Raw genomic sequence first — 26,630 nt, 5'->3', positions numbered from 1 at the left:
CACTTTTTCCGCTTATTTTCTCCTACTAGCCTGTTGACTTCAAGAGTATGCTCTCTAACTCTTGGGTCTTCAGGATTCGTACGACGAAGCTCAACACGCTCATTTGTTAGTCCCACCGCCTCTGCTGGAAATGTGGTCTTATTTCGGGTATTCGACTAGCAGGTATGTAGCGAGCGGCTGCTGCAGTGATGATGTCCCGGAAAGTTTTCTCAGCTACCCGTGGATCTATGGGAGTGGGTAATTAGGGTGGGGTTTTCTTTGATTAGCATATTATTTTAGAGGCAGAGATATTTGGCATAAAAAATTTGGCATAGACCTCCCATTGGGATTCCAAAATACCAAGTGCCCTTTTAAAGGGCTCACATGGGACGTCATTGTTGTTCTTTGCAAAACATGGACCAATATAAAAAATTTCCTGGTTTTTTGCAAGGGATCTTTTGTACCTCTAATAATGTTTTCTACTCCTTGCAAAAACCAAATACAAAACTTCAGTCATTCCGCTTGAATAAGGTTGCTTAAATTTTCAAAACTCGGAAAATAGGGGGAACCGTTCTATGGAGTCTGTATGAAAACGTGGATCATTACTCAAAATTCTCCTCTGGAAAGTTTTATAACTGCATCGAAAATTAAATACCAAATTTCATCCATTTCGGTTTGATAATGACGATGAAACCCTCAAAATACCTAAAATTGGCAATTAACGCCGGAACGTACCCTTCTATGGATGCTATATTGTAGTATACTAGTCATTAGGTTACTACACATTAGTCTGTAAGATAGTGTAAATATGTCTAGTTCAGTGTTCATCAGCGAGCCCGTACTGAGAGCAATGATCGACAGAGAATTGCAGCTATTGAGAAAAGAGAACGAACTGTTACGAAGAGAAAAGGAAATAGCATTGCAAGAACTCGAATTTCTGAAATTATCTAGAGACAACCAAAGTTCAGTACAAATTGCAGACGGCAACATTTCAATTGAGTTGGTCGGCAAATTCCTCCCAAATTTTGATGGAAGCTCAGATGCAAGTTTCTGGGTAAGACAGTTGAAAGACCTACAGCAACTATACAATTTGTCTGACGACTTTATACGGGTGTTATTTGCCATGAAGCTTGCAGCAAACCTTTATCTTGGTTACATTCACGTCGCAACACGGCTTCGGAAGACCTATCAGAAACTCTCAGTCAGTTCTGTTTGATATTCGGGTCGCACGACAGTAAGTTGGAGACACGAAAAAAATTTGAACGTCGTGTGTGGCGGTTTGGTGAAAATTTAACCGTCTACTGTGCAGATAAAATAAGACTTGCCGAGAAATTAAAGTTTAAAGGCCCTTTTGTGATAACAGAAATACTGGAAAACGATCGCTATGTTTTACAGCAGTGTTCACCAGCGAGCTGCTACTGAGAGCAAATTATCGTAACTTTCAATCCAAAACACACGGTAATGTATGCTCAGTTGCTCTCAGTACGGGCTCGCTGGTGAACACTGTTTTACAGGATGTAGAAGGTTTTCAGCAAAGCCGAATACCATATAAAGGAGTTTGGGCAGCACACAATATGAAACATTGGCATAAAGGGTCTAATCATTTCATTCAACATAATTTACAGAGTCCACAACAAACCGAATTATCAACAAACCAAGGTACAGAACAATTTTCAGAACCATCTATTACAGATAACGATAACGTTCCATAAGGCAACTACGTCGAAAAGATTCAGGTGATCTTTATAGTCAGGACGGCCGATGTAGTATACTAGTCATTAGGTTACTACCCATTAGTCTGTAAGATAGTGTAAATATGTCTAGTTCTTAAGCGTTTAGTAAGTAAGTCGTCCCTTTACTCTTTTACTCCATTTACTTCATTGATGCTCAAAATATTTTGTTCATTAGTCTCTCTGAGAGTGTCTTTCCCTTGCTAAACCACGGCAGATGAGAAAAAAAGAGAACGTGTGTTGTTGTTGTAGTCACGTTAACGTATATGGATGATCTTGGCTGATTTACTTTTACTCATTTATTGTACACCATTGATGCTCAAAATAAAAAAGAGAGTAAAGTAGTGAGAGAGTCACAAGAAAATTTGTATCAACATTTAGTGGTTGCTAGACCTGTGACCAGTAAACATGTGGCGGGTGTGTGCGGTTTTGTTCAGTGTCCCCACTAAAATTATGCGTATATCCATGCACATGTTTACTTGTCGGCTGCTCAACGACGACTGATTGTTATTCTCACATACGTTAACGTATATGGATGATCTTGGCTGTTGTACACACTCGCGTGAGTTATGCAATGGGTCGTTGTTGTGTGTAGGCCCTACACTGTAGGGCCTACACTAGGGGTGAGCAAGCCTGTGTGCTAGCACACAGGCAAATTGTAAAAACATACTCTTAGTTTTCTGTGAATCATAAACAATTAAAAGTTTATGCAATTTTTTATTTATATTTTTTAATAATTGGCATTGTGGACGATTTTAGACAACATTTATGTTTAAAAAATGTTGAAATATATAATGAAACATCAAGAAAAATTAAATATTAATTCTCTCTTAAATATGCCTCTCTCTCGGTTTTGCTCACCATTGGCCTACACCATTGATCAGGGCTGAGCTCGCATGTGTGCTAGCACACAGGCAAATTGTGTAAACGTACTCTTAATTTTTGTGAACCATGAATATTGAAACATTTATGCAATTTTTTGTATTTATATTTTTTAATAGTTTGCATTGTGGACAATTTTAGACAGCATTAATGTTTAAAAAATATTAAAATAAGTAATAAAACATAAAAAAATTAAATATTAATTCTCCCTTAAATTTGCCTCTCTCTCGATTTTGCTCACCTCTGCCATTGATGCTCAAAATATGTTGCTCATTAGTCTCTCTGAGAGTGTCTTTCCTTTGCAAAACCACAACAGATGAGAATAAAGAGTACGTATGTTGTTGTTGCAGTCACGTTAACGTATATGGGTGATCTTGGCTGGCCTACACTGTAGGCGTTAATGATTTGCAACAGTTGTTAAACTTTAAGACTCTCTCTCGATTTTGCTCACCTCTGGTTTACTTAAAGTTTAAGTAAACCAGAGCTGAGCAAAATCGAGAGAGAGGCAAATTTAAGGGAGAATTAATATTTAATTTTTCTTTATGTTTCATTACATATTTCAACATTTTTTAAACATTAATGTTGTCTAAAATCGTACACAATGCAAATTACTACAAAATATAAATAATAAATTGCATAAACTTTTAATTATTCATGGTTCACAAAAATTAAGAGTATCTTTTTAAAAATTTGCCTGTGTGCTAGCACACAGGCGTGCTCACCCCTAAAGTAAACTCTCAGCAGTGCTAATTGTTACACACAAAACGACAGACGTGCTTAATTCACGCGCACACAAAACGATTGTAAAAAATAAGATATAAACTTTATATATATATGGTAAATTTCAAATTTCCTTTACAATTACATAGAAAAAAAATTAAAAACTTTTTTGGCGAGCACATCCGCCATTTTTGGTACATGGGTTACGAAAAAAATCGTGGTTTCAAATCTGTTCGCGTTCACAAAATTGGATGCTGCACTCAAAAGTTATATGCGGTTTTACTCTTTTGTAAAGAAAAAATATTTAAAAATTCCTATTGTGTTGTAATAAGAACATGTATATATGAATCGTTAGCAGCATTTGATATCTATCCGTAGATGCTAAAATAGTTGCTAAATTTATTTTTATTTTCGCGAAAAATCAAAAAATATTGAAGAAATCTTGGAATAAATTTTATTTATTCTTAATCAGAGTCCAAAAAATCTCAATAAAATAATTTAAAAATACGAACAGAATCTAGACAACGCGTAGAAAAATGTGAGACCAAAATTATAAAGATCGCGTTTATAACTTGCATATTACAGCAACAACAAAGAACGGAAACTTATTGTTGGAAATTATTTCAAAAATATATTTTTGGTTAAATACGAAAAATTTGAAAAATAAATGTTGGAAGTTATTCTATTATTTCGCTAAATTTCGATCCAAATCCTGAAGTATTTTGCTTAAACTTCTACGAGAAAAGTAATTAGTCATCGTGAAAGTATATTTGCTTTCTGTGATAAGCAATAGAAATAAGAAGTAGAGAGTAATATTGAAATTACAATCAAAGAAAAAACATAGAAGTTAAAAACCGTATAATTCGCGAATTGGTTTAAATCGGTTGAGGTGCATGTGCTTTTCGGATACAGGGAGTCCATGTCTATCAATCAAAGTGTGCCATCAGTTGCATCTTACTATTCAAAAAACCTTCAAGTGGGCAAAAATTACGCGATGTGCATATGATTATAAGGTGCATCCGATTTCAATGGCCCCCTATTAAAAATACGTCAATATAAATTATTTTAGACAGATTCGTCAAGAACTGCGGATGTGCCACCGCATTCTATTTTGGGATAAATAGGGATATTACTCCTGAATCTTTGCAATTTGTGACACACAAATATTAAAATCACGCGGGGTTCAGGGGTACCTGTACGACAGTTGTAAATTTTAAAGCCAAAAAATAGGTTTTTTCAGGAAATTTACGCACCAAATTTTCGCCCTTGGACTCCTATTACTAGGAAGCTGTACGGAGCACACTCATGAGATATACATCGAACGATGTGGAATCGCGAGTTCTACAATCCTATGAACTAGTTTGGATTATTATCTAGTTGCACCCTATAATTATAAGAAAAATTCGAAAAACACCGAAATCAAAACTTCAAAATGTCAACATCGATTTTAGGGGGATGCAGTGTATATATCCAAAAGTCATACACTAGAACCATGTTGCCCAAGGTATTGTTTAGTTCTTTCTTTGAGCACAGGTTCGAATTTTGCGTGGTTTGGACAGAAATCAAAAAAGAACACAAAAAACAAGTAAACTTCAACACATTTTTCCCATTTTTTTTATATTACCACCAACGCATATTCCACGAAAATTATTTGTTATGGTCCATATTATGAGATCGTGGCAAAAACACTTCAATTAATAAAAATATATTCATATTTTATAAAATATATTAACAGTTCGCGACTTATTAAATGGTGAACCTCAACTTCAACGATTAAAAAACTTTTTTGAATATTACCATATATATTTTATATCTTTATATTATAAAGAAAACAACTAAACTTGCTGAAGCTGTGTTTCTAATAAAAGACTTCAAGTCACAATACAATACTCAAAATAAAAGATGATACAATCGAACGCGTTAAAAACTTTACATACTTGGGAACACTGTTAAACGAACAATGGAACATGTCAAAAGAAATAAAACGTCGTGTGGAGTTAGCCAGAGGTGCTTTCTACAAATATAAGAAAGTTCTTACTAACCATGACTTGAGTCTCTCGACAAAGACCAGATTCGTAAAATGTTATATTTGGTCCACAATATTATATGCAGTAGAGGCGTGGGCAAAAAAAAAGCTGATGAGAAAAAACTTGAAGCCTTCGAAATATGGGTATACCGTCATATTTTGAAAATACCTTGGACTGCGCGGGTCACAAATGAAGAAGTCTTAAGAAAAATGAATTTGGATCGACAATTGCTGAAATCTGTCAAAAGCCGTAAAATTGCATACCTGGTCGATGATGCCAAAGTGACGGTTCTGTGTTGTTTTAAATACATGCCAAATTGATATTAATGGTTGTAACAGAACTTTTCTAATCAGTGGAAGAGTTTACCTCAAAAAATTAATAATGGAATAACAGCATTGCAGTTCTAACCCACATGTATATGCATTTGGCAATTCCGTTATTTAACCGCTACTTTAATTTGCATCAATGGAAAGGTCAAAAGATATTTTCCATATATTTTTTTAAGCAACTTTACTGAAATGTGTCCTGCACAAATTAAAATATGCACCAAAAATTTAACTTGGCTACTTTTAACACCTTGTGATTATTTTCACCAGCCAAGTACTATTCGATCATCTTCCACAAATAGTATCATCTTCCTTCGTGGGAAATGTTGTCGATATTGTACTATAAATGCGTCCTCTAGCGTGATTATTGTTACACTACAAACAATTAAAACTGTGGATAACGGTATATATTTGACTGAAACTCTGTTATCTGACCATGTATATCAACATATTTGGCATTAGTGGAAAGGTCAAGAGTTCCCCTTCTATATATAACTTATGGTGATAGAGCATATATTCCAGGAATAAAAATACTAAAAAAATACCAATTTTCACACAAAAGTTTCAGTTCATTTAACCCGCAAATTACACTGTGCAACAAAATTCAATTTTTTTCCAAAATGATGGGAAAAACAGAGATTATGAAAGTAGAGGTAAAAATATGAGACACATGTATCGGCGTTTTTAAAGTTTTCATCGGAAAGTAACCAAAGTAGGCGGGGCAAGTTCCGCCCATTTCTAGTTTTTTCGAAATATTCGAGTTAAGATATCTCGGAATACTTGCATTTTGGGTATATAGGGTCTTTGGCAGGTTTTCTCATTAGGGTGTGGGGAATATTTTTTTTTTAATTTTAACCCTCATGCGGTTCATCAAAGGGTTCTTTTTTGTCCTTTGTCTTTCAAAAACTCCTTTAAAATGTGCTCATATCAAATCCAAATATTCTACAAAATTGTTCGTCATAAAAATTTTCTATTGGTCCCAAAATACACCAAATCTGTAACTCTTGTCTAATCGCCAGGAATCTCTAAAAATGAAAAACACGTTTTAGGGCTTAAGTCGAACTTCATCTGAATTTACTCAAAATTGTCCCACAAAACATAATTTTAGGGAGATGATGCAGAGACAAAAATATTCTTCGTAAAATTTCACTATGGGTCACCACAGAAATGAAATGTCTATTTACATTTTATAGCATGAAAATATCAGTATAAATTTTGCTGAAAAAACATAAAGCAAGTTTCATATTATCTTCACGTATCAACTCGAAGAAAGAAGGAACAAATTTCATCAAAAAAATGGGAAATATTTTCATGTTTTTTCAGCAAAATTGATATTGATATTTTTATGCTTTAAGATGTAAATAGACATTTCATTTCTTTGGTGACCAATAGTGAAATTTGAAGAAGAATAAATTTGTCTCTGACTTAATCTCTCTAAAATTATATTTTGTAGAATATTTGATGAACCGCATGAGGGTTAAAATATTTAACAAAAATATTCCCCACACCCTTATCAGTAAAGCTACCAAAGACACTCTATACCAAAAATGCAAGGATTCCAAGATATCTTAACTCGAATATTTCGAAAAAAAACTAGAAATGGGCGGAACTTGCCCCGCCTACTTTGGTAACTTTCCGATGTAAACTTTAAAACGCCCATACACGTGTCTCACATTTTTAGCTCTACTTTCATATCTACTCAGTTATCCTTTTCATTTCTTTTCTTTGTCGCACAGTATTATTATCTGACCATCATGTTAAATTGCAAGCTTCTTCTATGTCGAAAACCCAAACCTTACTTAAAATTTCGCGCCGAGCAAACCATCTTTGCGAGCTCCAGAGCCGCTGCAAAGTAAGATAAACATTTTGTTTTTGGTCCATTTTACATTCATCATCACCAGTAAGTAATGAGGCCTCTTCTGGTCGGAGCTTGACCTCCCCACAACATTTCGTGACGTTCGGTCCATAATTGTGCCCTGGAGTTATTATTGCAATTTTTAATGGACGGACGGACATACACAGTTAGTTTGCTTTATCTCGTCGACATATGAAAAATGACAATGGGGGGTCTGCGATGAATATTTCGCGATGTAACATTAATATTGGAAATAAATATACCTATAATACCCATTCTACATTGTTCTGAAAAGTATAAATATTTTATTAAAAAATCCAAAAATTTAAGGAAAAGGTCGTAAGTCCCAACAAAAATTCAAAACTATATGATTAAAAGGTCGTAAGTAAAATTCAAAACTATACGAGGTCGTAAGTCCAAAAATATCCAATTATCTTCCAAATGCGATGGAATTTGATCAAACAAAATATAGGTATTGGAGCAGAAAAAATAAACGAAGAATACTGTGTTACCACCATAATAAAATCTTAAATACAGAAATCGGTAGAATGATTTTTCTTCCTCCTAAAAAATTTCTAAAAATTGACTTACGACCTTTTCGTGCGTAGCAGACGATATGTTTCTCACCAATACCTTTCAGTGGCATTTCGTTGCGTTGTTCAATTTTAACATTAACTGGTCTGTTCAAGTACTGCAAGAATCTACTAATTTTTACTATTCTTTTCGATATCATAAAGGAAAAATTGTTATCGTAATATCGGGAGCAAGCTCGAATTAAATTATTAAAATATGCCTAATTATAATTACTCACCAATTTATCATACAAGGTAGCTACTGAATATAAAAAATAATGTAATTAAAACAATACAAAATACTTTTAAGCTTACGTTTTATTATAATTCTATAATTTGTTACTTGTTAAAAAAAGACTCAATAAATATGAATTTGAATATCAATTTTTTATCGTAGTAGAAAATAGTAGCTTCCTGCAGGTTCTGGAACAGGCATAACATCTCCTATTAAAATTTTAATGTCATAGGGCTACTGTCATATGTCTCTCTAGAGGTTCGTAAAATACGTATACCGTGGGTCTGTTTCTCTTTAACTCGATTCTGAACCTCTTGTTGTTGTAGCAGCATAGAAACCTAGAAGCATGCGTTTGATGCTGGGTTGGCAGCCGCTGGCCGAAACACTGCGGTTTCGGGTCAATCTGGACGAAAGAACCCGCTGTTCTGTTGTTGTTTGTATTCTGAACCTCTGTTTATTTTTTGTGTTTTAATTGTATGCAATGTTCCATTATTTATCTTGATTGTTGTTATTTTATGGCACATTAATCATCCGGAATTCGCATAAATAAACCGAATGGCCGACTCTGTCCAGCAAATCTGAATGTGGTCTTTAAAATCTCATTAAAACGGACAAATCACGTTTATTTCATTAATGAATTCCCACCCAAAGTTAATTATGTTAAGTTGTTGCTTTTGTTGTCGTCGGACTGGTATCGTTGTTATTGTAATCATTTGTTGATTTAATTTTTAAAAAAATTTTAATTATTTTCATGATGCTCGTCAGTCAAACAGTTGAATTTGTTATCTTTATTTCATGGGAAATTTGCAATTGGCATTTTATATGTGGGTATTTTTTACAGGTTGTTTTAATATCCGCTCATTAATATTAACAAATGAGTAATTTAACATTAACTGCGGATATATACAATTTTACAGGATTTGTCACAGACATTTTATTGCAATTTGAAAGAATGTCAAAAAAATTTATGAGGAATGTATAAATGAATTTAAATCACAAGGCGGGTTATGGAATAATAATTTACTCCTGCAAAAAAGGATGAGTTAATTCATTTGAAGATGTACATCGCATATAGGAAGACAAGCCATTCCACAACACCAGAGAACCATAGGCAAGAATTCGGCGTACGATGCTAGCGAAAATCCAATGGATGACCTTTGGTCTCATTCCCCAGTTCTTTCCAATGGTTTTCTTGCAGGAATATATATCTATTGGTAGATTCCTCGCCATTCATATTCCACGTTAATTGGTGGTCTAGAATGATACCGAGGTACTTGGCTTCTAAGGAGAGTTCAACAGCGACTCCATCCAGCATTAGTAGGGCGAATGGTTTTGTAGAAAACGAGGGTTTAATATTTTCTATTATATTTTCTTACAAAGTTTATTTTATTTGATAAAAAATTCCAAATTACATGAACGAATGTTTTCAACTGACTAAAAATTATTTTTGAAAATTTTCATTACGCTGACAAACGAAAATAAATATCAATTCCTATGTAATTGAAAATATTTTTTAAACAAAAAGTGGAAAATTGATAAATAATATTCCCACAGTACCCCCACTCCAGTTTCAGCTGCGCATGAAACTAACATTTTTCTTGCTTCTTGTAACCATTCCGGATTCTGGAACTTTTTCAGGGTGTTCATCCTCAATGTTGACTAATGTGCGTGCATGCTTTATACGATCTATTGACACGACTTCTTCACTGTTGTTTATTTTAATTGTGAAAGTTTTATCATCTCGACGTATTACCAAGTAGGGTCCATTATACGGTCGTTGTAATGGTTTCATATCAGCATCATTCCTCAAACTTACATGTGTACATGTTGCGATATCTGGTGGAATATACACATTACTGCATTGTATATACATATATCTGTATATATACAGAGCTACTTCCATGACGTTGTATTGTAATTTCTCCATGTGCTCACAGAAATTTGAAACCCAGTCATTACTGGCTGAATATTTACTGTCACTTACAAATTGTCCAGGTAGTCCCTTATACCATCACTGCAGGTGAATATATCGAATCAGCGGATGTTGAGCATCGTAGTCCGAGCATTATTAACGGTAACTTGTCAACCCAGTTTGTATTCGTATGACATTTGATGGCATTTTTCAGAGTTCGGTACCACCTCTCGATTTGTCCATTAGCCTGTGTATGATAAGATGACGTGTGAATAACTTTCAATCCAGTTATCTTAGCTAACACTTGAAATAATTGTGATTCAAATTGTCGTCCTTGATCTGTTGTAATTTGGTTTGGTACACCGAATCTAGCCTTGTAGAAATGCAGAAGCTATCGTTTCAGCTGTGATGTATTCTATAGGAATCGTTCCGCCTATCTTGTGAAGCGGTCAATGCAGGTGAGACAATTTCTATAACCTTTCGAAGATGGTAATTGTTCAACGATGTCGATTTGTGCAGTTCGCTTGTCTGGAACTGGATATGAATGCACAACACTTTTTGTATGTGGCAAGTAACACATGTTTTTGCTCAAGATGATATATCAGCTTTCATCGATGGCCACACAAAACGATCAGATATAAATTTGAGAGTGAATCGAGTTCCTGGATGTGATAAACTGTGGACTAAATTAAATATTTCCCTTCGGAATCTCTTCGTGACAAAAGGTCTTATATTCTTTGTTGAACAATCGCAATATAATTCCTGCTGTGATTCGGACATTTTGATTTTCTTGAGAATTAGACTGTCTTCCGTTGACGATAACATTGAAATTAGTTCTTCATCAGTTTCTTGATCCTTTGCTAAGTCGTTGAAATTAAATTAATGGATACGATTGATCCAATCTGGACAAGAAATCATCTGCCACGTTATCTTTGCCTCGAATATATCAGATATCCGTGGTATGCGTTTTCTGATTTTTGTAGAAATGCTAACGAAAAAGGTTTATGGTCGATGTAAATCGAAAATGATTGACCTTCAAGAAAATATTGAAAATGTTTTAGACCGGAATATGGTGCTTGTAGTTCGCTCCCATACGTGATATACATATATGGTAATATTCAAAAAAGTTTTACAATCGTTGAAGTTGAGGTTCACCATTTAATAAGTCGTGAACTGTTAATATATTTTATAAAATATGAATATATTTGTATTAATTGAAGTGTTTTAGCCACGATCTCATAATATGGACCATAACAAATAATTTTCATGGAAGCTGCGTTGGTGGTAATATAAAAAAATGGGAAAAATGTGTTGAAGTAAACAAGTTTTTTTGTGTTCTTTCTTGATTTCTGGCCAAACCACGCAAAACTCAAACCTGTGCTCAAAGAGAGAACTAAAGAATACCCCTTGGGCAACAGGTTCTAGTGTATGACTTTTCGATATATACACTGCATCCCCCTAAAATCGATGCTGATATTTTGAAGATTTGATTTCAGTGTTTTTCGAATTTTTCTTATAATTAGATGGTGCAACTAGATAATAATCGAAACTAGTATATAGGATTCTAGAACTCGCGATTCCACGTCGTTCGATGTATATCTCATGAGTGTGCTCCGTACAGCTTCTTAGTAATAGGAGGCCAAAAGCGAAAATTTGGTGCGTAAATTTTTTGAAAAAACCTATTTTTTTGCTTTAAAATTTGCAACTGTCGTACAGGTACCCCTGAACCCCGCGTGATTTTAGTTTTTTTACATGCCGGATCTAATAAGCCCTTCCGCCTTCGAATCCATCCACTAAAACGCCGGATATAGATACCCTGAAAGTAGGAAAATCTGCAAAAATATATTTTGAAAATTCCGCGAACTGAACCGCGATTTTCTTTGATTATTTTTACAGAAATGTAATCATTTATACGCGATTATAATATTTGCCAAAAAGGTGTGTCACAAATTACAAAGATTCGGGAGTAATATCCCTATTTATCCCAAAATAGAATGTGGTGGCACATCCGCAGTTCTTGGCGAATCTGTCTAAAATAATTTATATTGACGTATTTTTAATAGGCGGCCATTGAAATCGGATGCACCTTATAATCATATGCACATCGCGTAATTTTTGCCCACTTGAAGGTTTTTTGAATAGTAAGATGCAACTGATGGCACACTTTGGCCGCTGAATGAATCATGGGAAAATCCATGCATATTGATAGACATGGACTCCCTGTATCTGAAAATCACGTGCACCTCAACTGATTTAAACGGATTCGCGAATTATACGGTTTTTAACATCTATGTTTTTTCTTTGATGTAATTTCAATATTACTCTCTACTTCTTATTTCTATTGCTTATCACAGAAAGCAAATATACTTTCACGATGACTAATTACTTTTCTTGTAAAAGTTTAAGCAAAATACTTCAGGATTTGTAGGGAAATTTAGCGAAATAATAGAATAACTCCCAACATTTTTTTAAAATTTTTCGTATTTAACCAAAAAATATATTTTTGAAATAATTCCCAACAATAAGTTTCCGTTTTCTGTTGTTGCTGTAATATGCAAGTTATAAACAAGATCTTTATAGTTTTTGGTCTCACATTTTACTACGCGTTGTCTAGATTATGTACGTATTTTTAAATTATTTGTTTAGAGATTTTTATAAACTCTGAGTTAGAATAAATAAAATTTACTCCATGATTTGTTCATTATTTGTTGATTTTCCGCGAAAATAAAAATAAATTTAACAACTATTTTAGCATCTACGCATAGATATCAAATGCTGTTAACGATTCATATATACATGTTCTTATTACAACACAATAGGAATTTTCAAATATTTTTTCTTTATAAGAGATTAAAACCCTCCATAACTTTTGAGTGCAGCATCCAATTTTGTGAACGCGAACAGATTTGAAACCACGATTTTTTTCGTAACCCATGTACCAAAAATAGCGGATGTGCTCGCCAAAAAAATATTTAATTTTTTTTCTATGGAATTTTAAGGGAAATTTGAAAATTACCATATGCGTTGCGTTTCTGTAAACTTTTTGGAATAAAAACCGAGAGGTACCCATTTATCATTGACATACTGTTGAAGAACCGAACCCATACTAAAGTCAGATTCATCTACCCAAAGAGATAAATGCGCACCCTGGACAGAAAAGGAAAGAAGTGTACCATTTGCACGTTGATTTTTACACTTTTCAAATGTATTTGTAAGTTCTTGAGTCCATCCAATCTTTCGTTCGTCGTTCTTTTTCTGACCCTTTTTTACTTCATGAAGAGGGGCTTGTGCTTCGGCAGCGTTTGGTATAAATCGACGATAGAAATTTATAAGACCTAGAAATCGGCTCTGGGTTTGGAAGTAAACCTTCCGGTCTTACGAAATATCCAAGAAATCTTATTTCTGACTTACCGAATTCGCAATTGGAGATATTAATGGTAAGACCGTAAGTTCTTATTAGCTCAAATAACAAACGTAGGTGTTTCTTATGTTCTTCCAAAATTGCTGAAGCAATTAGCACGTCATCGATATATACGTAGCAAAAATCAAAACCTCTAAGGACCTGAAATGATTGTGCAGCGTTCCACAAACCAAATGGCATTCGTGTGAATTCGAATAGTCCAATTAGTGTGGCGATTGCCGTCTGCGGAATGTCTTCCCCCTCTACGGGAATTTGAAAATATCGCTTTACCAAATCGATCTTTGAAAAAATTGTCTTTCCATGCAAATTGCTAGCAAAATCATGTATATGCGGAATGGGATATCTATCTGGAACGGTTACTTTATTTAATTATCCATAGTCCTCACATGGACGCCATTCATTGTTATGTTTTGGTACCAAATGGAGTGGGCTTGACCAATTGCTCATCAAAGGACGACAAATTCCAAGTTCCATAATATATTCATATATTCTTAGCAATGTTCAGCTTTTCAGGAGACAATCTACTGGGCTTGCTATGGACGGGTAGTCCTTTTGTTTCAATGTGATGTGTCACGGAATGTTTGACAGGACACAATTTATTAGACGGTTTAGTGATATCCTTGAATTCTTGTAAAAGAGAGTGGAAAAGGGAATCTCTTGGAGTCGTATTGCATGGCACAGATGAAATTTGCTGTTCGTTATATATTGAGCATTGTTAATCTAACTAGGATCTTGTGTTAGTCCATTCAAGCACACAAACTTGAATTGGCACTTAGGATCCACTTTTTAATTGTTCCTTACAAGCACATAAACTTGAAGGAAACCGTCGACTAATAATTAAGAACAAATAGTTGGTTGTAGTACTAAAAGACGACGACTGATTTTCTTTATTGATTTCATTTTTATATAACAATATTTTCTTAACATAAATGTTGACATGCATAAAGTATAACTAGGTCAAATATTATGCATACAAGAAGTAAAGAAATGAAATTGATAAACATAGCAAAAAGTTAGTGAACTTAAATAAAATATATCGTCACCATAAATGCCGGAAGACGTAACCCACAAAAATAAAACTTTACAGGAGAAGCAAAAAACGTTATAAAATGAAAACGGTGTTATAAAATATCGAACATTTTTAGTATCGTGTTTTAAGACGGAGAAGAAATATATTTTTGGAAAAAAATTAAATTTATTTCCAGAATGTTAGAAGCTGTGTGGGTTACGTCTTTTGGTATTGTATTTTTCTGAAATGCCAAACGACGTAACCCACAATTTATTGAGTATACATTTGAAGATAGTAGTATAAATGAAAAATTATAATTAAATTAGAACTAGTTTATTGACCTACGCGGCTAAGCGAACTTTAAACTAGCAATCTGACGGTGTTGGGTTCAATTCCCAATCTTAACGGTGATATTTCAATGGATCAGTTCTCCTAACTGTCTATTCCAACCAGCACTGCAATTAATGTTGAGTGTTCCTTTCCTCCAAAGGATTAATTCATTAGCACTATGATTAGTGAGAATGCCCATTAGGAGCACGTAATGTATTCCAAGAATACTTTACCTAAAAATTTTTATAACATTTAAATAGCCCAGTCAAAAAGGGGGAAATAGCAAAAATTCCCACAAAGCTGGATTTTGGTGGAGAGCTAGGGTTTACCATTAGAAGCAACGTCCAAGAAGTCCTCATCGATCCCATGTGAGCAAAAAAAGTTTTTCGGGGATAAAGGTCATTTTTGGAGGCATTATTCAGTTTTTTTTTTTTTAATTTTTCTCAGAAACGGTAAGACCTAGCAAAAGCCGTCTAGAGTAAAAGTTGTAGATTTAACAATTATCTACATGAATGGTCTGTATTATTTGCTAAAACTACTTACCGTTTTTGAGATATCGCGATCTAAAGGCCAAATAAAAATTAGCCGCGTAAGTACATTTTGGGGCGAACGGGTGACAATAACCACACTATGTACTTCCAGATCCGCCACCCGTGATAACTATATTTATCCGTAATCAGCGCAACAAACCCTACCTTCGTTCCCGTTGGGCTTTCGATTACACATGTGGGTTAAATGGGCTAAATTGCATAAAATTACTCTAACATAAAATAACTCCGATTTTGTTGGAACTTGTTTTAAAAGATAGGTTCGTCTGTGTAAGTGCATATTTCCCTTATATGTGCATTAAAATCATATGTTTTTAAGAACAACTATATCTCAAGAATGGTTCCTTCTAGGAAACGAATTATAAAGACCGAACTTATAGATAAGTTTTCTGTCCACAATACTTACTTTAGTCACTTTTCGATTAGATTAAACTTTTTAAAAATAATAAATCCGACAACCTAGAATTTCATGTGATAGGTATTTCCATAAGCTTCCAAACGACACCCACTTTGTAGTAATAGGTTCAGTAGAACCGGGTCTAACCCGGTTTTTTAATCCGGACTTTCGGATCAAATAACCGGATAGCCGGATCCGCCCCAAAGGAAATTATACATTTCCGTAATCAGCTCAAAATACCCTCCCTCTGGCATTATAATTGCCGCAAAAATCAAAGACTAAATTGTTTGTACTACTGTTTAATTTTTAAATAATGTGGGTTACGCCTTTTGTGTTTTATGAAAATTACAGTATGCTGTTACGTCTTTTGGCATTTCTTGAATAGGATCGCTATTTTTAAACGCAGAACTTTGAAATTTTGCCAGAGCATGTATTTTAGCTTAATGTATCAGATTCCACCAAAAAACGAATTTCGATTTTCATGTCGGTTACGTCTTCCGGCATTTATGGTGACGATATGTCACATTAACGATAAAATTATTGACCGTTACTTTGGTTAATGACTTATATAAAAATGCTGTATTAGCAATTTGGACAATTAAAATACAAATTGTAAATTTGTGACAACTAAAATGCAAATAGTAAACATGTGTGCTATATGCGTAAATATGTATGTTTTAACAAGCATACAATTTTCATGTCTGTTTTCTTGTCAATTAGGCAGTGTCTTCTAACATCAACTAGCAAATCGAAATGCTTCACAAAATCGAACCCAATAATTGATTGTGGTACGTCAGCAATAATATATGGCCAAACAAAATTTCTTCGCAATCCAAGATTTTCTCATCATATGTTCTTATAGTAGTGTTATTTGCGGCTTGGAGCTCCATGTCATGAGAGTTGAACGTTTTTGCAAAATAGAAGCGGGTATCCCCGACACATCCGCGCCGGTATCCACTAGGAACTGCTGATTGTTGTGTGAGTCTCTTAAAATTAGGCGACATAACTTTAAGCCCCCTTCATCCATCACCATAGACGAAGGAATTTTTAATTTTCCGGCTTATATGTAGACGGTGGACGACACTTGGTTGCATTACTTCCAAACTTGAAATGATACTAGCATAGACGTCCAGAAGCATCACGGAATTGACTGAAATTTCGATTTCTACTCTTGCTTCTTGCACGATGTCCAGCGTTAGTTGATAGATTATCGATTCGTTTCAAAATTTCACTCATCTGACCTTTAATGCGATCCAACCGCGAACACGAATTCTCCTTACTTACTTGTAATATCGACGAATTGCCGAGTTGGTCATTCATTTTATCCGCCATGGCTGCAAGTTTGTCTAAGTTGTCGGTACTTACAGATAAAACTGTTTTTATCATGGTTGGTAGACGTTGAAACCACAAAGATTTGAGCATGTCGTCTGATACGTTCCCTGATGCATGTCGTTCTGATACGCATCTCTCTTAGTAGAGCAGATGGTTTTCTATCGCCCCCCTTCGACATTATCCAACAATTTCTGTAATCTTTTTTCTTCGGAATCTTGAAATTCAGCCAGCATTGCCGTTTTTAATGCTTCATACTTACTGCTGGATGGGGATTCTTGATGATATGACTTATGCCTTGTTCAGACTGGCGGTAATTCGCTCTCTATTCGTTGTTCGACTTCATTTCCCATACAAAATTTTGAGAACGAACAACGATTTGTGTACATTGTTCAATTTAAATTACTCTCAGAACGACGATAAAATATGTCCCATCTCTAACAAATGAGAGAATTTATCGAAATAAATTAATTATGACAGAAAAAATAAAAAAATTAAAATTCATTAAAAACCCAAACATTTTTAGAAAAACTGAAAAACATGAATGAAAAGTAAACGGTTTAACGACTAGTATACATTCAAATTATAGCAAATTTTCTCTTTTCTTGTATTGCAGTTGTATTTCTTGTCCATCGTTTCAAATTCGCGTACAAATTTAGAAACAAAAATCAAATTCCTGTCAGAAAGTCTGTATACCAAAAAGTTATTTTGGCAGGTCTCTCTCGTTAATTTTGAACATAGAAAAATTAAAAAATGTGCTGAAAACACCAAAATTGTGAGAAAAATGAAAAGATGAATGAAAATAATATAAATAACTATTAAATAGATATCTGAAGAAAGGACAAAAAGTTTTTCAGTTCATATCAATTAATTTTACTCGTTTTTTGGACGAAACTTTCTTTAAAATCAGTAAATAAAAAATATGAAAATATGAATCATGTTGCTATGAATTATGTAGCATGTCGTATGAACGGGTTAATTCGTGTACATAATTATGAGAGCGAACAACGTGATTCAAATACTGGTATGAACATGGCATTACAGCGTTGAGAATATTCGTCTCAATTGATCCATCAATGTATGGTATTTCGTTTCATCCTGCGTAATTCCAGCATTAAAAAATTTAGTTTCAATTTGCTGGAACAAAGCTTAGGATTTTTACACCAACACGAGATATTCCAATCGGTGGAGATTAAGAAGCAGAGGAAATTTTTCATCGTCGGAATTCGCCATTATTAATCAAATTGTCACGGGTCACCAATGTAGAAAACGAGGGTTTAATATTTTCTAACAAAGTTTATTTTATTTGATAAAAATTCCAAATTACATGAACGAACTGACTAAAAATTATTTTTGAAAATTTTCATTACATTGACAAAAAAAAATAAATATCAATGTCTATGTGATTGAAAATAGTTTTAAACAAAAAGTGGAAAATTGAAAAGTAATATTCTCACAGTTTTATTTTTCTCTTGTTCTTGAACAGAATCACCTCTGTCTTTGGGTTAATCCCAAGACAATTGAGATGACCTCTGCAGTGTGACTAGAGCTCCTTGCATAAGTTCCGATAGAGTTTCGCTTATCACTAGTAGCCGCAATAAAGGTGATAAGACACAACTTGTGGTTTGCCTCTGGTGACAGACTTCCCAATGCAGTGTGAATTATAGATGAATTCTTGCCTAACGTAATTGAAGGTAACTTCTATGCCATGAAAGACTGCTAACGTATAGTTTGAGTCTTCCATATTTCATATGAAAAGACCTATGACCTTCGATGTAGCAGGACTTAAGCAGTATTTAAGAGCTTGTCCTTGATTCCAAGGTACATCAACCAATCGGTTTTTATTAGAAATGTAGATAAGCTGTAGTACAATTCTCTAAAACCCAAAATTATGAATGAAAAGTTAAAATACAATTTGACACTACTCTTGCTATCGGTAGATCCTTACAACTACTTTTTATTCGTCGCTAACTTACCAAAAAACATCTTTAAATACCGAAATTATAAGCATTTAAACTGTACCGACATTTGTCGTTAACTCAAAAAATGATTTAGGGAATCGCACTACTGATCGGTCTATTATATTTTCGAAGTGTATGACTTAACTTCCCCGCTTTAGGGATGTATTTCTCCGTGACTCCCCTCCATTTAAACGGAATGAAAGGTATACACAGACAAGATCTTAAAATATGTTCAAATGTGGAGTAAATGTCTCCGATGCCTAATGTATCTGCTTCGGGTGATTAAAATCGTTCGAAGGCGGTTATTGCCCATGTAATTTTTGGACAACTTATGCTCTCCTCGATAACACTCACTTCACCGGTGGCCTGGACGCGTGCGATTGGAGCACTTGGGCGCCCAGGCACGTCCGTGCAGTTGGAGCCTCTACATAGACCAGAGTTTGTCTATGTCACCGATGGGTTTGAGGTCCTTTGAAAGTACCCTACGGAATCTGCTTACGTCCTTGACACTATTTGTCCATCCAAGATTTACGTTTAGCCTTCTTGATTTCATTGTTGTACTTATTGAAAGATGGGTTATAATTCTCCCAATGTATTGACAACTTCGTATTGGCCGTTGGCTTTGTTTTTTAGCCTTCAGCTGATCTTCCTAAGATTAGCTAACACATTTGACCACCAAACCGGCTAACATTTCCTACATGGGGGAGTTAGTGAACAGTAGGCCTCTTAGATATCTTTTGTTACATGCTACACTGACATGTCTTAGTCGCTGACTGTTGTGGGACGATGCGATGCCACCAACTTGGAAATCGGGTAGTTCAGTGAGTTTGTTTTAGTTGATTTTCTGTGCATTAGTATGTGATGGTTGCTGAATGCCCTCATTAGAGACTTGGAAGATTATCTTCCGGTGGTCGGAAAAAGAATACTCATTGGATATTTTCCAGTCAGTAATGTGGGATTTGTCTTTATTAATATAGGTTATATCGATATCCTCCCCTTCGTTATATTTTGAAAATTTTCACATTTTTAAAAAATCTAATACGTACTCATATCTAAGATTTGTGTTGCTGCTATCCCAGTAAAAATGAGAAGCGTTCTCATCATATCCTAAGATTATGAGGTATGTGTTCCATTTCTCTCACGAGACTCTCTACATCTTGACCTGGTGAAACAAAGCTTTCAAAAGGCATGTAACGGGTGTTTTTTTACAGGTTTGTTTTTCGAATAGAGATAAAACTGGCATTTTGTGGTCAAATCTGGCAACTCTAATGTCATTTATGTTCAGTTTGGTTTGCCATTTCATCATGAACAGGTTGACAAAAGAACAACGCTTGCAAATCGTGCAAATTTATTTCGAAAATAATGGTTCAGTTAGCGAAGTTTACCGCAAGCTCCGTCCATTTTATGGTCGACATAATCGTCCATCGGAGCAATTAATTCGGTTAACCATGGATCGTTTTCGCGCACCGAAGAAACAATTGCCGCTGTAGAGCAAAGTGTTGAAGAAGACCCGAATGAATCGATTCGCCACCGTGCACAGCAATTGGAGCTTTGTCCATCAACTTTATGGAAGATTTTACCTTACAAGATCCAGCTTGTGGAAGAATTTAAGCCGCGAGACCATGCAATGCGTCGTGATTTTAGTGTATGGGCCGAAAATGAGATTGATCTCGATGCTGATTTTCATCGCAAAATGTTGTTCAGTGATGAGGCTCATTTTTGGTTGAATGGCTACGTCAACAAGCAAAATTGCCGCATTTGGAGTGAAGAGAATCCACATAAGACCCTTGAGACACCATTACATCCACAAAAATTGACTGTTTGGTGTGTTCTATGGGCTGGTGGAGTAATTGGGCCATACTTCTTCCGAAATAATGTTGGAGAGGCAGTTACCGTTAATGGAGACCGGTATAGAGCCATGATAACCGACTATTTTGTTCCCGAATTGGATGGCATGAATGTGGATGAGTTGTGGTTCCAACAAGACGGCGCTACATGCCACACAGCGCACGTCACAATCGATTTATTGAAGGAAACATTCAATGAGTGCATAATTTCGCGGAATGGACCTGTCAATTGGCCACCAAGATCGTGTGATTTGACACCATTGGATTATTTTCTTTGGGGATATGTGAAGTCGCTCGTCTACGCCAACAAACCAGAAACGTTAGGGGAATTGGAAGCCAACATTCGTGGCGTTATTGCCGACATACGGCCTCATATGCTCGAAAAAGTGGTTGAAAGTTGGACCTCTAGAATTGGCTTTATTCGAGCCAGCCGCGGCGGCCACATGCCCGAAATCATATTTAAACATTAATGGCATAAAATTATCATTCCAATAAAGCCAAAATGATGGACAATAAAACGATTTTCTTGTGTTTTAGTTCAATTCGAAGTTCTATACCACTAAAAAAAACACCCGATATATGAATGAGAAGATGGTGGATTTGTGCAAGCGGTTTTCCATCCTTACCGTCGTGATATCTCCTCCGCTGACAGATATATTAGTTGAATACTGTTTTTGGCAATATTCAACTTTTTACCTTATCTCCGCTGGATGTGGCGAAGGTGAAATTGCCATCATATAGCTCAGCAAACCTACATACGAGTACACCCATACGTTCCGGTCAGGTATTGAAGCGCAAACCTTCTGAGTGCAAGGCGGTCGGGCTTACCACGGTGGCTCCAAAGCTCGTCAATCCTATTAAGGGCAAGAAGAAGTTCAGCAGGAACGCTTGGCAGTGATGCAGTTTGGTTGCTGCTTACGACCCTCTACTGCCTTTGGGATAAGCGGAACGTTATCCTAGACCAAAATGCAGTTTGCCACTTCGAATTAAATGTTCTTGTCCCTTAGTGTCTATTGACACCCATAAGGTATTCCTTGTTTTTGCAACAGATGACCTTCAATCCTGTGTAGAGGACATCGCTACCGAACTTCATGTGATTGGGAAGTTCAGAAGATTTTCGATATGCAGCCATCGATTATCACTGATTTTTTCCATCATGATCAACTCTATCGATGATTGCCACTCATAGTTCATCTGGTACCATTGTTCTTCCGGGTTTCTTTCCAGCGCTGCTACCCATGAGAAGAGATCCGAATGATACTTTGGCTATCTTTCCTGCTTTATTCTTTTGATAGCCCCCAGATAAGGTGGAAGGTTTGGCCTTAGGGTGTGATTACTCAGTAGACGTAATTCTTCTGTTCTTTGATGAAGAAGGATGGGCTTTGGTAGGAACCACACGCCCAAGTATAGAGGCTGGTGACGGGTCAGACTTCCTAGCTTTCCGCATTGTTGATAATATAATTTCTGATTCATATAATTTGACAGCCTTAAACTTTTAGAGGTGTTCTGCATGTGTAGGGACAGAGCCTCCCTGTGAAGATGGTGTTGTGGTCAAAAGAGGTGAATTATTGGTGGGACGTTGAGTCAAGACACCATCTCTCCAGGTTTGTCCCCTAGGAGCAGTAGGGATCGATGTTGACGTAGAACTCAACAGTATCTCTTCGGTCATCGGAATGAAAGGGAGCTTCTTAAGGTCAAGATTTCCCTTGGCAAGTGAGGGTATGTCCTTCCCTATATAACGTTGCCTCCCGATTTTCGGTATTTTGAGGATATTAGCTAAAAATTTTAAACAAACTAGCTGTAATTTGACATTTGAAGCTCTCAGTGCTAACGAAACTTCTTCACTAAAAATCGTGAACATAGGTCCATGTTATGTTATAGCCCTCATATAATGGTACCTCCCGTTTTTCAGTATTTTGAGGATTTATGCTACAATTTTTAACCAAACTAGCTGCAATTTGACATTTAAGGCTATCAGTGGTCACGAAACTTATTCACTACAAATCGTCAACATTGGTCAATGTCTTGGTACAGCCCCCCTATAACGGTAACTCCCGATTTTCTGTATTTTGAGGATTTTAGCTAAGATTTTTAACCGAACTATCTGTAATGTGACATTTGAGGTTTTCAGTGGTCACGATAAATTTTCAACATAGGTCCATGGTGTGATATGGCCCCCATATAAGGGAAACTCCAGATTTTCTGTGTTTTGAAGATTTTAGCTAAAGTTTTTAACCGAAGTAGCTGTAATTTGACATTTGAGGTTATCAGTGGTCACTAAACTTCTTCACTAAAAATCATCAAAATAGGTCCATGTTTTGGTATAGCCCCCATATAAGGGTACCTCCCGATTTTCTGTGTTTTGGGGGCCCTAGCTATATTTTTGACCGACTACCTGTAATTTAAGGTTCCCTGCAGTTACAAAACTTTATCATCTAAAAATGACAAGATAGCTCGACACTTTGATATAGCCCCCATATAAAGGTACCACCTGGTTCAACACATTTTTTAGATAAGATTAGATAATTAGGTATTGGTGGTCGTGGTCGAAACATTTTTGCACCTACAATTGTGGACAGGAAAGGAAAGTAATTATAAGAATATTTTATGGTAGAAGGTAAAAAAAAGTTGTGCCCGGCCGAACTTAACGACTTTTTACTTGTTAAGCACGGTGCGCCTTAACTAAATTTAAATGAATGGTGCTTACACCTGGGAGGTTTTTACGGTTTCTGAAATTACAATGTTCATAGATGAGAAAAATCAAAAAAAAAAAAAAAACGCCGGAGGGATTTTGAAATAAAATCGCGGTAAAATTCACATTTTTAGTGCTTTTTTAGGTTTTTACGATTTAGTTTGGAAACCGCAAGCCCTTTCGAAATGGGATTAAAGAAAATATGTAGCAGTGAATATTCTCTAACAAGATTGTCCTTTAAGATGTTTTTTTTTTTGTTTTGAGATAAGGAAGTTAAAATTTTGACAATTTACTGACTGTATCGTCTCCTTGTAAAACAAGGCAAACAACAATTTCCCAATTTTAAACTTACATATCTCAAAACTGGTACAACCTAGGAAAAAAATTAGGAACACCAATCTTATAGAGATATTTCACAACTATAAGATTTTCTCTAGTCACATTTCGACAGACTTACCGTTTTCCAGCAAATCGTGAAAACCTAACAAAAAAAGCCTAAAAATGTGACCTGAACTTCTATATCTAAAAAATGGTAAAACCTAGGAACAAATCATAACGGTCAATCCTCTGTGGAATTTTCACAGCTACAACATTTTTTTAGTCCCATTTCGATAGGACTGTGGTTTCTAAGCAAAATCGCGAAAACCTAAAATAAAACTAAAAATATGCACTTTGACCGCGATTTATTTAAAAATACCTCCAGCGATTTTTTCTTGTTTTTGTATTTTTCTCATCTATGAACATTGCTGTTTCAGAATCCGCGAAAACCTCACAGGTGTAAGCGGTTTTCATTCAAAGTTAGTTAAGGTGCACTCTGCGTGACATTGTTTTATAGGGGCCCAAACAGTTAGTACATTGTCACAATTTGAACTTCTATATCTCAAAAATGGTAAAACCTACGAAAATACCATTGAGGTCAATCTTGTAGAGAATTTTCACTGCTACAATATTTTCTTTAATCCCATTTCGATAGGTATTGTGGTTTTCAAGCAAAATCGTGAAAACCTAAAAAGCCCTAAAAATGTGAACTTTAACCGCGATTTATTTGAAAACCCCTCCTTTTTTGGTTTTTTTTTTTATTTTCATCTATGAACATTGTAGTTTCAGAAAACGCAAAAACTTCCCAGGTGTAAGCACCTTTCATTAAATTTAGTTAAGGCGCACCGTCTAAGTTTATGATAATCTGATCCATGTGTCATGGATTTAGTAGCAGAATGGAGGTCTCTCTCTTGTACGCAGTAGATCTCTACTTGGATAAAATTTGGTCGGTCCCATTTTCAACAACTCAACATTTCCAGAATATTGATTGAAAGACATTGTAGCTTTAAGCCAAGCATCGCACAAAAATTGTTTTCCCCGCCCACGGCGCAGGGTGTAAGACGTTCGATTCTATTTTTATCTTTCATCAGAACTCTTTGGTACCACACTGGTGTTAAGTAATATCTCTGGTCCCGAATATTCCATGTTCTGCATTTGTTGTCTATTTTCATCCGAAAATATTCATCACCATACAAATACAGATACGCTAATACCCCACCAATATATGTGTGCTTTCTAGCCAATCTTAGCCATTTGCCATTGGTTCAGTTCCATTCCCAGAACAAATGTTGTCTTCAATAACAACATTATTTCATTGGTGTTCGAATACATAAAACGTACAATTATGTAATCAAGAGTAATTCTTCATTTATGATTACAATTATAAGTACCGTTACAATCAAATATTTACGTTTCCTAATGTGTCTCCTCCATTGCTCTCAAGAGTCTCGGCTGCAAATTTAATTTGAAATATAATTTCATTTGGCCTTCCATTACATTGTCGTCCATGTATTTGTGTATTTTGCAAATAAACTTCATCTCGATTACAGTGTGGACAACAGAACATTTATAGTTTGTATGTACGTGTTGTGCGAAATAACATTATTTTATCATTACCATGTGTGGGCTGATGACCAATGACAATACCTATAAAGCGTATACGTATGCTTCCCTACTCGAACAACCATAAAATACCATTTATTAGTATTTGTATCCTTAGTGTGTCAAATACATGGCTACACCCATGCAAGATGTTTTGTATGTATGATGTATGTACGGAAGTATGTAGTACTTCTTTGAGTGCAAAAAATCCAAAGATGGTCATGAATTATTTAATAGTATGTATTTCAAAAAGGAAATAATAGTATAAGGCCAAATTGCAGTACTGAAGTGCTCCAGTTGTTGAAATTAAAAAAAAAAAAACAAGTAAAAAAGTATCAGCCTGTGTGGAGCGAAACACTTTTTTCTCAAAAAAAAAAAAAAAAAACTTATGTACTTATTGGGGTTTCCCAAATGTTTGACGTATGAACCGACAAAAATATGGATTGGGTTAAAGCTTAAAAATTGTACCATACTTGCTAACGAAAAACATAATATCGCTGTAAACATGGCCACTAGAAACACCTTAGGTAAAAATTTCCAAAGGCTCCTCGAACAGGCCCCTAACCACACAATAATATTGAACATTTGTGTGGGTGGTACCCCAAGGATTGGACCGATAGAACCCACATTTGAACATAAACTAAGTTTGGACAAAATATTTAGAGATCCAGTTTGGACCAAATCGGTTGCTGCGTTTATGAGATATCGCGCGTACCATTTTAACGAATATTTTCGAACTTTTGTGGGGGAGGTACCGGAAGGAGTGGGCCTATAAGAACCACCTTCGAAATTCATCTCTTATTCGAAGAAATATTACAATATACAAATTGTGGACGAACGCAGTTTCGGTTCGAGCTCTCCAGTCACTTATATGGTGTCATAGGGGTTTTTTTTACAACTGTCGGGCTGTTTTCTCAAGAAGTATGGACTTGCCCCTG

General features: G+C 35.4%; 2 protein-coding genes across 2 annotated transcripts in view; both read left to right on the top strand.

The window, feature by feature from the left end:
• Dhc1 (dynein axonemal heavy chain 1) overlaps positions 1-26,630 on the top strand; it is a 339,369-nt gene that overhangs the window by 226,787 nt on the left and 85,952 nt on the right. The gene's annotated exons all lie outside the window — the stretch shown is intronic.
• Positions 788-21,550, top strand: LOC141390527 (uncharacterized). The gene is made up of 2 exons (XM_073963467.1): positions 788-1,033; positions 20,978-21,550. The coding sequence occupies exons 1-2, from the start codon at positions 788-790 to the stop codon at positions 21,548-21,550; spliced, it is 819 nt and encodes a 272-aa protein (XP_073819568.1).

The sequence above is a fragment of the Musca autumnalis genome, unplaced genomic scaffold (genome assembly GCF_047663935.1).
Source record: "Musca autumnalis isolate F117 unplaced genomic scaffold, ASM4766393v1 scaffold_1, whole genome shotgun sequence".
In the NCBI taxonomy this organism is placed as follows: Eukaryota; Metazoa; Arthropoda; class Insecta; order Diptera; family Muscidae; genus Musca; species Musca autumnalis.
This window is presented reverse-complemented; position numbering and strand designations above follow the sequence as displayed.